This window comes from Neodiprion fabricii, chromosome 1, assembly GCF_021155785.1.
Source record: "Neodiprion fabricii isolate iyNeoFabr1 chromosome 1, iyNeoFabr1.1, whole genome shotgun sequence".
NCBI lineage: Eukaryota > Metazoa > Arthropoda > Insecta > Hymenoptera > Diprionidae > Neodiprion > Neodiprion fabricii.
In genome coordinates this window covers 920061-931783 of record NC_060239.1, presented here as the reverse complement: position 1 = coordinate 931783, position 11723 = coordinate 920061, and the positions used below count along the sequence as shown (strand labels likewise).

The 11723-nt window shown below is 37.4% G+C and overlaps 1 protein-coding gene across 7 annotated transcripts; it reads right to left on the bottom strand.

Annotated features, from left to right (window-relative positions):
* Positions 1-2463: 2463 nt before the first annotated feature.
* LOC124178452 (angiotensin-converting enzyme-like) lies at positions 2464-11026 on the bottom strand. Of its 7 annotated transcripts, none has more exons than XM_046561837.1 (15): positions 10571-10796; positions 10194-10412; positions 8440-8572; positions 7971-8174; positions 7675-7833; positions 7520-7589; positions 7296-7436; positions 7036-7221; positions 6796-6890; positions 6560-6708; positions 6307-6443; positions 5964-6210; positions 5703-5792; positions 5459-5569; positions 2464-5355 (listed from the first exon to the last, which is right to left on the bottom strand). In XM_046561837.1, exons 3-15 carry the CDS (start codon positions 8440-8442, stop codon positions 4791-4793), a joined length of 2157 nt encoding a protein of 718 aa, XP_046417793.1. In that variant the 5' UTR covers positions 8443-8572; positions 10194-10412; positions 10571-10796; the 3' UTR covers positions 2464-4790. The 7 variants fall into 7 exon arrangements, with proteins under 7 accessions (XP_046417793.1, XP_046417802.1, XP_046417761.1 ...); XM_046561846.1 differs by having other exon boundaries at positions 10194-10361; XM_046561805.1 differs by lacking the exons at positions 8440-8572; positions 10194-10412 and having other exon boundaries at positions 10571-11026.
* Positions 11027-11723: the final 697 nt, after the last annotated feature.

Genomic DNA, 11723 nt, shown 5'->3' with positions numbered 1-11723 from the left:
GCACTTTTCAAAATCGCGAAAATTTTCGCCAAAAATACAAAGGGGTTAACCTTCCTTTTTTTTTGACCAAAAAATTTTTCGTCTCAGAATTGATTTGTATGACTCTTTCCCGACCAATTGGACCCCAAGGAACTCAGAAAACGCAGCGAAATGAGCGTGGGATCAACAGGAGAGAAGTTACGAAGGAAAAAGCACCTGCTGAAAAATGTCGAAAACACAGGTTCTCGTTTTTTGGCTGTAACTTTCGATGCGTTGATCGCAGCGTTTCGGGACTGCGCCCAATCGATTTCTTTCGCAACATTACGTCGGAATAGTGCCTGAAAGAATTGATTCCAGCACTTTTCAAAATCGCGAAAATTTTCGCCAAAAATACAAAGGGGTTAACCTTCCTTTTTTTTTGGCCAAAAAATTTTTCGTCTCAGAATTGATTCGTATGACTCTTTCCCGACCAATTGGACCCCAAGGAACTCAGAAAACGCAGCGAAAAGAGCGTGGGATCAACAGGAGAGAAGTTACGAAGGAAAAAGCACCTGCTGAAAAATGTCGAAAACACAGGTTCTCGTTTTTTGGCTGTAACTTTCGATGCGTTGATCGCAGCGTTTCGGGACTGCGCCCAATCGATTTCTTTCGCAAAATTGCGTCGGAATAGTGCCTGAAAGAATTGATTCCAGCACTTTTCAAAATCGCGAAAATTTTCGCCAAAAATACAAAGGGGTTAACCTTCCTTTTTTTTTGGCCAAAAAATTTTTCGTCTCAGAATTGATTCGTATGACTCTTTCCCGACCAATTGGACCCCAAGGAACTCAGAAAACGCAGCGAAAAGAGCGTGGGATCAACAGGAGAGAAGTTACGAAGGAAAAAGCACCTGCTGAAAAATGTCGAAAACACAGGTTCTCGTTTTTTGGCTGTAACTTTCGATGCGTTGATCGCAGCGTTTCGGGACTGCGCCCAATCGATTTCCATCGCAAAATTACGTCGGATTAGTGCCTGAAAGAATTGATTCCAGCACTTTTCAAAATCGCGAAAATTTTCGCCAAAAATACAAAGGGGTTCCTTCCTTTTTTTTTGACCAAAAAATTTTTCGTCTCAGAATTGATTCGTATGACTCTTTCCCGACCAATTGGACCCCAAGGAACTCAGAAAACGCAGCGAAAAGAGCGTGGGATCAACAGGAGAGAAGTTACGAAGGAAAAAGCACCTGCTGAAAAATGTCGAAAACACAGGTTCTCGTTTTTTGGCTGTAACTTTCGATGCGTTGATCGCAGCGTTTCGGGACTGCGCCCAATCGATTTCTTTCGCAAAATTGCGTCGGAATAGTGCCTGAAAGAATTGATTCCAGCACTTTTCAAAATCGCGAAAATTTTCGCCAAAAATACAAAGGGGTTAACCTTCCTTTTTTTTTGGCCAAAAAATTTTTCGTCTCAGAATTGATTCGTATGACTCTTTCCCGACCAATTGGACCCCAAGGAACTCAGAAAACGCAGCGAAAAGAGCGTGGGATCAACAGGAGAGAAGTTACGAAGGAAAAAGCACCTGCTGAAAAATGTCGAAAACACAGGTTCTCGTTTTTTGGCTGTAACTTTCGATGCGTTGATCGCAGCGTTTCGGGACTGCGCCCAATCGATTTCTTTCGCAACATTACGTCGGAATAGTGCCTGAAAGAATTGATTCCAGCACTTTTCAAAATCGCGAAAATTTTCGCCAAAAATACAAAGGGGTTAACCTTCCTTTTTTTTTGGCCAAAAAATTTTTCGTCTCAGAATTGATTCGTATGACTCTTTCCCGACCAATTGGACCCCAAGGAACTCGGGAAACGCAGCGAAAAGAGCGTGGGATCAACAGGAGAGAAGTTACGAAGAGAAAAGCACCTGCTGAAAAATGTCGAAAACACAGGTTTTCGTTTTTTGGCTCCAACTTTTGATGCGTTGATCGCAGCGTATTGGGACTGCGCCCACCCGATTTCTCTCGCAAAATTACGTCGGAAAAGTGCTACAATTAATTTATTCCAGCACATTTCAAAATCGCGAAAATTTTCGCCAAAAATGCAAAGGGGTTAGCCTTACTTCTTCTTCATTTTTGGAGACGAAAATATTTGGTCTCAGATTTGATTTGAATGACCCTCTCCTGACCAATTGGACCCCCAGGAACTCAGAAAACGCAGCGAAAAGTGCGTGGGATCAACAGGAAAGAAGTTACGAAGAGAAAAGCGCCTGCTGAAAAATTTCGAAGTCACAGGTTTTCGTTTTTTGGCTCTAACTTTTGATGCGTTGATCGCAGCGTATTGGGACTGCGCCTAATCGATTTCTCCCGCAAAATTACGTCGGAATAGTGCATGAAAGAGTTTATTCTGGCACTTTTCAAAATTGGGAAAATTTTCGCCAAAAATGCAAAGGGTTAGCTTTACCTTTTGTTTTATTCAACGTTATGAACGAACAGATTCATAAAAAAATACTGTAGAAATGGTTTACAGATGATAATTATAAGTACTATCAAATCTTATTTACATAAAATAACAGAACATGTGCATTTGATACGATTTTAAAATATTTACTTACAATTTCGCCTTACGACTTGCGCAGTGGACAAGCAAATATTATGTGAAAGTTGATTATTGTTTTCATAAATTACAGTTAATCTTCATCATTTCAAAATCCTTATACTAGTATCTCGAACCGCAGCATCTTGTTGGTATCATTATTACAGCAAAGATGCTTGTAAGAGATTAGAAACGATTTATACCTTAATGTATGCTACACTTTCGACATACTTTAAACAACAAATTCTATCTACAACCTGTACAATTATTAATACGATCTAAATCTAATTCCACAATTTACTTCATTATTCAACTATCACCTGAGCATTCATAACTGATAGTCTTAGAATCAGCATTCGGAACCATAACCAATGTAAGTGCAGGCTTCAAATTGAGATAATCTGCCATTTTATAAAATGTTTCAACATTTAATTGCTACTCAGTAGCCTTCAAAATACTTGCATGTGCATAACATGAGAATTTTAGTGTAGCTAATGATTAATTCGTGATATTAAAATATCGGATATCTTATCACTCTAAATTACTCTAGCAAATACTTCGTACAAAATATATTTGTAACTCTTTGGGCGTGTGAACCTTTCTTTCATTTATCAATGCTGTATATGAATTAGTAACTAACCAATTTCAAATGACGAGTGTTTGTATATACATATTGGATCGGAGACTACATATGTATATTACATCATCACTGGAAATAATCCTCAAGATTCTAGGATTCATGAAATTAGTCAATTTCTCTGATCCCGTCAACAAGGCATGCTTACGGGTTTAGAAAAATGTCTTTCCCCGGACTGTGTATAGCAAATATCACCCTGCTGCACACGCGATATTATCTATAAGCACGTATCGAACAGTCACAAGTCACACTTCCTGCACACTTACAACAGGTATTTGTTTCTCAACCAACAAATGATTACACACTTAATGTATTTGGATAGGATGAAAGGCAATACTTTTAATCGCATCATCCTTTGTTTTCTTCCATGGAAAGTAAACAGTAGAAGATTTACATATATGCTTGTCTACCTATCTCTCTCTATCTTTGAATTTAATCGCGAAACAAGAACGGAAGGAAATATACCCATAGCGCTTAAACAATTAGTAATCTAGACCATTCCAATGAGCATGTAAATGCATGGGGGATTAAACTCAGAGGTCAGGTATTCCGTACACCATGCTTTTGAATAAAAGTAATAATCTACAATACCGCATTTGTACATATACTGTTAAACTAGGTACATACGTTATGCAACTTGCTATTTGGCGAAAATAAACCGTATTGTACGTTTCAAAAGACTGTTTTTTTTTTTTGTCTACTCTACCTTAGCATTTGAGATCGACACTGTTTTAACGTTGAAATATGACCTCAGTACTATACATTTTCAAATCGATAGGACGCTTAAATAAATTAGATCAGAAAAGTAAGCAAGAAAAAAATGTTTTTGATTGGTCAAGTTGAGAATCATCGTTGTTTTACGTATACATAGTTGATAGAAGTGGATACTAATTCGACGTAAAAGTGACAAGTGATAGTTGATGAAACCGGATTATATTAATCATATATGCTCTTACGTTGTAATGGTAAACTTGTAATATACAATTCAATCCGTCAGCTATGATAAATACACTTTATTTAGGCCTATGGTGTGATGTTTTTTTACTCTAAAAATTTTTAGTTTCGCAGTGCGAATTTACAAATGAGACGACCTCGATAAACTAACCACAGGTAGTTTATCTTGGACCATGGGTTTTTCAATAGTCGATTGTGATGATGGTAATGACAATTCACAATATGTTCTAAAATTCATTCTTCGTTATCATTTATGGTGGAAGGCAATGTTCTACTGGAACATTATAATATATCACAGTGGAAGCTCGTAGATAATTTTTTAAAGGTCACAAGCCCTACACGACTTTTGTTATTTTGTGTTGTTCCCTAGCTAATGAAATAAAATTGAGAACAAGTCTTTTCCATACCAAATTATAACGGAACATTGACGCATTTTAGTGTTGCATTCGAAAAAAAAATCAAATAACAACATGACGTTCGCAGGAATGTGTAACTCTAATGCTAGGTAATTACGTTTAGTATAAATATAGTTTCGCGTCACGTTGTAATCAATGCTCGTTAAATAGTTACGTATACATATATGTATGTACAGTTGCTCAGTACGTTAGGACTACTTAAATACAGTTTTCAACCTTTAACAAGTAATCAAAATACACCTTGTAATCACACGTATCTTCTATTCTTTGGCGTTTGACTTTTAACACATCTTCGTCTCCCAAATATGGCGATTACACAAATTGCAACAGTGGCTACAAGTACCGCTGCTACTGCCCAAACTGCTTTGCTGGTATTTATATCACTGGTGTATTCATTTTCTCCATTGGGAGCATTTGTTGGCTTTTCTGATTCTGGAATTATTTTGCCGTTTGGTCTCTTTACAGTGCCTTCTTTTTCTTTTTCAGGTACAATAGGTGTAGCAGTCGGAGGTGAAAGAGAAGATGAATTTATTTTTTCGGATGAAGGCTTTAGAAGTTTTGGTTTTGACATTCTAGTAGTTGTAGTTCGTGCTGTAGTAGTGACATCGCTCGATGCATATAATTTTTCCAAACGTTCAATATCAGATTGTTGGTCAGTAGTCATGGAATACATATCTTCTGGTTCATTGTCCAAATAGTCTACCAGAGGTTGGAAGTATGATAATAGGGCGTCGGCATTTACCTCTGTTATTTCCAGATACTTGTTGATCATTGTTGTCCAATTGTCCGATGCACTTTCTCGAGTTGCATTTCTGTGATAACAAAAAGTAAAACGACCATGAATAGATCAAATCACAAGTAGTATTCATAACACTCGCAAGCATGTATTCCAGAGGAATTTGAAAATGAACTTACATGATGTAAGAATTGACATGATTGTTTACTACATTGTTGTACCTGACTTCTGACCGCCCCTCATTCATGTATTCATAAATTTGGAATCCCAGCAGTGTTCCAAGAAATTTCCTACAATCATAGGTCAAATTAGTTTCACTTCAACCGCAACTGAGTTTTCAATAAAATACCAAAACCGGTATATAGTTCTTATTATATGTAGTATTTGTTTAGAATAAATATAATCAAGCTTTCTTATACTTACGATAGATAAGGTTTGTTGCTGGCGATGAATTCGTCATCCAAGAATGTGGGAATGTCTGTGTGGTCTGATGTCACACCTTCATATTGTTTCCTGAAAGAATCATTAATGAACAACATGGTATACTGTACACATGTTTTAAAATATTTTCTTATCATTCTGACAGAAGCAGCAGAATTTTCATGACGTTTCGTTAATAAAACTTTTCTAAATGGTTACAATAAGATGAATTAAACATATTCAAAAAAATATTGAATGACCGACCTGTACTGCCACCATGTTTCAAGAAGAACTTTTGGTTCAAAAGTTCCATTCTTAATCACATTTATTCTCCAAACGTCTGCTGAAATATAGTATGCCAAGCGTGGAAGAACATCTAAAGCAGTGATCATCAATGAGGTGATTTGAGAGTGATCGGTATCTGTGTCGTTACTGACAAGGCCCAAGGTTTTTAGCTGCGCAGGACTCACAGATAGTATCGAAAACAATTCCGAAATACCTTCCTCGAAACCTTAAAAATTAGAAATTCATAGCTCTCAATAACAGCTATATGACAACGGTAGAATATTATTTCCCAACTTCAGAGTAAGTACGCAAAATTACTTACCTGAATACCTGTTTGCTGAGTTAAGGAATGGTAACTTTTCAATGCCTACAAGGCCCATTTGACTAGTCAAAACCTTGGCCACAACTTTGTGAGCAGTAAGAAAATTGGTAAGGGATGCGTGGTGACATGTCGTAACTCTGAAATGATTCGTAGAACGTTTATTATCCTCCTTAAAAAATTAAGCGATCTCTGGTGAATTCACGTCTTGGCGAACAGGTGTTACGTTTGATATCAAACAGAAGCTGCATCATACCTTGTGCCTTTGTAGCAAAAATTGAGAAACCGGGTGACACAAGACTGGTTAAATCTGCTGTTTTCCCAGAAGCTAGCATGTGGCACTTCATGTAGTACAGTGTGCCCGATTACAGAAGCAGATCTGTATGCAAGTTTGCCACGAAGATTCTGTAAAGGTGATAAACGTTTGCATTATTCTCGTTAAGATCGATTACCCATTTTCATGTACTCCATATGAAGGCTTTGCCTATTGACCTTGTCCCAAAGCTTCTTCTTTATGCTGTATGTAACATTTCCGTACGGTAGTACGTCGGATGCCAGCGGAGTCCAGTCATTGCCATCCAACGATCCTGGATTAAACCAATGATTTGTATTAAAACAGGGTGACACCGGAAGGTCATTGATTACTCAAAAGTTTAAATACGGAAACAGAACTCAGATGTGCCACTTAAAATAGTCAGAGACAGATAAGATAGAAACGCATCAGTATCGTACCCAAACAATATGCCGGTATCCCATCGTCATGCAATTTGACCTTGCATTTTTCGGCCAGGCGATTTTTCACGAATGTTACGACTTTATTATGCAATTCAGCAATACTTCCCCACATACTTTGTATACTTTCATATCCACCGGGATATACAGACAGAAATTCCCAATAACCTTCTACACTGTCGATACCTAAGTAAAACAAAAGTTTCCACATTATAGTATGTGTTTATAATTCTGCATCAGATATTTCCAGCTGTACCAACCATTGGCTGTTGCTGCCTCAGATACAAAGCTCAGTGTGGAAGAGAAATCAGTCAGAAGCGGTGAGAGGCGCTGATGCCATTGGGTCCATGCAGATTGCTTGCGTTCCAAGTCTACATTACTTGATAGCAATTGCTCAATTTCTAAAAATATAATTCCAGTGTGAGATATATTTTGACACTAGACTCATAGCAATGATGTTCGAAAACATTCCAGAAATTCTTACCTTCCCGAGTATTGCTTGTTTGATTGGTGCCCATTTCGAGGAAAGTTGCCTTCACAGAAAAAGATATCAACTGAAACAACACATAGCTTTTAGTAAGTTCGACTTATCTACAGCTCATCAGCAATTCAACGTGTACTTTTGCGATTTTCACCCACCTGGTCCAATTTAGAAGTCTCGAGCAAAGCATCTCCTGGTTTTATCTGTGTATTATATTGATACTCCACAAAGTCATCAGTCAACTCAGTATGTGAATTGTTCTGGAGTGCTTCAACCTCATGTTTCTTAAGTGCGGCATAATCTTTTTGCGCCTCTTCCTAGAGGTGAATCAATCAATGCTCTATTATGATTTGGATATTTGTGGATTCAGTATTTCTAAGTACTTTAAAAGTTACGCAATAGCTTGTCACATGTTTATATGGATTCTGAATACCAGGCTCAACTATTTACAAACCCAAGCATAAAGAAGAGTCTCATTTTGTGGATTATCAATGAACTTCCATTTTTCATTAGCTACATGCTCGCACTTTTCTGCGTAGCTGAATTCAGTTAAATCTATGAATGCCTTGAGATTCTCTGTGTCATTCCCAAAGGTTTTTGGTACCAGAGTGTGAAGGCTCAAAAGTATAAGGCCACATTTAAGTATCATGCTGCAGTTCTGGAACAGAAAACATGCATTCTTTTCAGACAGTAACTTTCTTTTCGTTGGTCTTATTTGTCTGCATTCATAGTTTCTGCTATTAAATTAGTACAGTAATCTTATCACGTAACAAGTGATGGTGGAAAAACAGGAATTAATCATTTCCTCTATATGCGACATGATTGTGCAACTTATGCGTTACAAGCAGGAAAAGGCAAGAAGCAGTTGATTACCATCTATTCGTTGATTGTGTTGACTAATTAACAATTGGGTATGGAAATACCATGGACTGGGTACACGAGAAAGGATAAGCTGATGTTATCAAGTAGTCAACAAGTGAAATAATTTGTAGTAAGTTTCCCACATTGTATTAGAAGGCAAGGAAATCAGGATTTCTAAACGGGACAGCTATCTCACTGCAAAGAAAAGGAATAGACGCTTGTTAAAACTGTTTGCCTGAACTAGATTATATCAACACAATAGCTGGGACTATACCGTATCTACATGTGGTGAAAATTTTCATTAATGGCCTCGAGGTATTTGCTGCGAGTAGAAAATAATATCATTATATAGAAAACAAGTTTGTTGATTGTAAAATTGAGAGCACGGCGGAAAAATAATATTTCCAAATAACACAAACAAAAATAACATTTAAATATTCAAACAACACAATTTCTAGGTAAAAAAAATTAAACACACCTGTGAAGACATTGACGTAATTTTTGAAATATAAAACTGGAGATCTTACAATAATTCAAACGTTGATTTATATGGAAGGGGAAAAAGTTTAACGGGAGTCTTTCTGAATCATTCGTTGTGTAAAGTGAATTGTCTTGCGCACACTGACGGGCGAGGTGAATGGGTCAACGAGGAGTCAATTATTCATGAACCATTTGCAGAGAATAATAAATATACTTTTCACCAGGGTTCTGGATGTTTGTACTAACAGCAGCAACGGGCATACCATGTTCGTCGTTTTTTGATACACCAGCTGGTACCGCAAAAACACCAGATGAAATCTCAGAAAACAATGATAAGGAAAAAAACACCTCTTGTGTGTCTATCGTCAGCAAATGTAGCAGTAACTTTGCAGGTTGGCTATATTTTAGCATATCATGTTACGAATACAAAGCGGTGATAATAAAACTATTTAATTCTGCCTTTTAGTGTAACATAATACAAGTATCATATCTTTTATGTTACAAAAATCACAATCCTCGGAAACAGCAATAAATCTAATGACGCTGTGTTGCATCAACTAAGTAGCATTGTTTTTCTTCCGTGAAACAGAAAATTATATCGTTTACGAAAGAACTTTAAAGAATTTTGTTTATTGCTCAAAACTGTTGAATAAACTTAGAAAAATAATAGCACAAGTCAAACCCTTCAGACAATCCCAATATCCACCACCAGGTGGCTACTAGTTCTCAATGTAAAAAACGTTTGCTAAAGCGTATCTGATGACAAGAATAATTATATATCTACTAGATTAGCGCATCTGCTTCATTCGTGCGTTTAAATATGGGAAATGCTGCAGTGTTTTACAGATGGAAAATAACGTATTTCTCACAAGCATGTCATGCTTCGATGCTTGCGAGAGGTAATAATGCAGATTACTGAAAAAATTGACATATGTTTTTCGTAAACATCGAAAGATGCTCAGGGTCTTTTACGCTGACAGATTTATTTTTAAACTATACCTACGTATAATTTATAGATACGTGTAACAGGTATAAATCGCCTGATGTACCGCGTCGGATTCAGGAGAGAATGAATGAGAAATAATTATTATATCCGTGCACGGCTTGCGTTAAGATTAATAGAAGTGTTTACAGTGATGGATCAAGTCTCTTTTTACCTCGTTGTACCGTGTAACCGGATAAAAAACAAACTTTGAATCAACTCTAACAGGTACGAAACTAACATCTTCCACGGATTTAAATGTGGTTAACCTTGCGAATAAACCTGTTGAGTAATTCGTCCAAGGAAAAGCAAAACAATCGCATTAACATTGCGATACGTGTTATTGAGTCATACCTGTTTTCCTCAAATATTTGTTCCCAAATCTTGTGCCAGTAACACCGTTTCAATGGAGTAAAAAAAAAAAAAACACTGTGCTGGCACACAACTATTGTTTTCTACAAACTTCACTCGCGTTATTACCACTGTCCAATGTCACCTTTTCCTATTCGTGTATTTCAACGGCTAAAGTGGTGAAAATCGCAACAGAATTTGGATCGCCGAAAACGAAAGACGCTGAGGAGTAAAACTGTATGACAGCATAAAAAAAAAGTCGAACCGATGATGCGTCAACAATACGTAGGTACAACGTATAATCTATTATCTACAACGTGATGTAATGAATAAGCGGATTATAAGTCTCTGATGGAACATTAACGCGATATGTCAGTTACTCGATCAAAGTCCACGATCCGATCCAAATTCCTCGACAACGAGCACACGTGTCTTCGCGCACCTATCACGAGCACCAACTGACGACTGACGACGAACTGATCACGCCACTCATTGTCAGCGAGAGTTGTTCGCGACCCCGTCCTCTGAGAATTGGAAAATATACACTCGAGCACTCGACTGACGTCCGTGTGGCTGGCGTAGTGCGTGTCCACCAACTGACCGCGGCTAAAAACAACAGTTGAAACCGAGCTGCGAGCGGGATGGGATATATTTGTGTACGGACGTGAAACGTAAAGTTTGAAATAAATAGAAATAATGTTCAGTAGCTGCAAACCCTCGACCATGCAGCCGATTCCCTGTTAAATCAGTTTAATCGGGTGGAGCAGACTCGGCAGAGGGCTGATCAGTACTGGCGGTACTGGCCAAATAATGCGACCTCAAGTTACAGACGAGTTACTAACTGTGTATCACGATTTATTCACTGAAATGATGACTTTGGTTGTCGCAGCGTAGGCAGCGATCCTAACGACATTTCTCGTACTAAAATATGAACTGTCGATTGATTTACCGTTGATAAGAGTAGAAAGACAAAATGAGACAGACGGGTAACGCCTGTTCGTAAGCAACTCACATTACAGCAGGGAACTGTCGTTTTTGTTGGGCAATCCGTATGAGGCTATCGTTGGCGGGAATGGCGCCTACCAGTAGGCAACTCGGGTTACGTATGTGTATATTGTACGCCTTACAGATTCAGGTCACATGGTTGTGAATATTTATGAAAAAATTAGTAAATTTCTTTATTAAGGCAGTAGTTCGTGTTGTTGATAGAATAAACGATGCGATTAGCATTACTAATTCTACCAATGGAATAAGACCAAGCGACCGAGAAGTGTTTTACTGTTCATTCCGAATATACCTATAATGTGTTATAAACGAAGAATCAGAAAATATTTTTAGCTGTATATTTAGAATTTATTATACATATGATTCGTTAAATAGAAAATTATATATTACTATATATCACAAAAAAATACCTAAAGCTTAATAATGATAATGTTTAAACAATATAAATGTTAATACTTAGGGATAATATAGGCGGTGATCATTTTTAATCGTATATGCGTATTTTTAATGAAACTAACATACGATTAG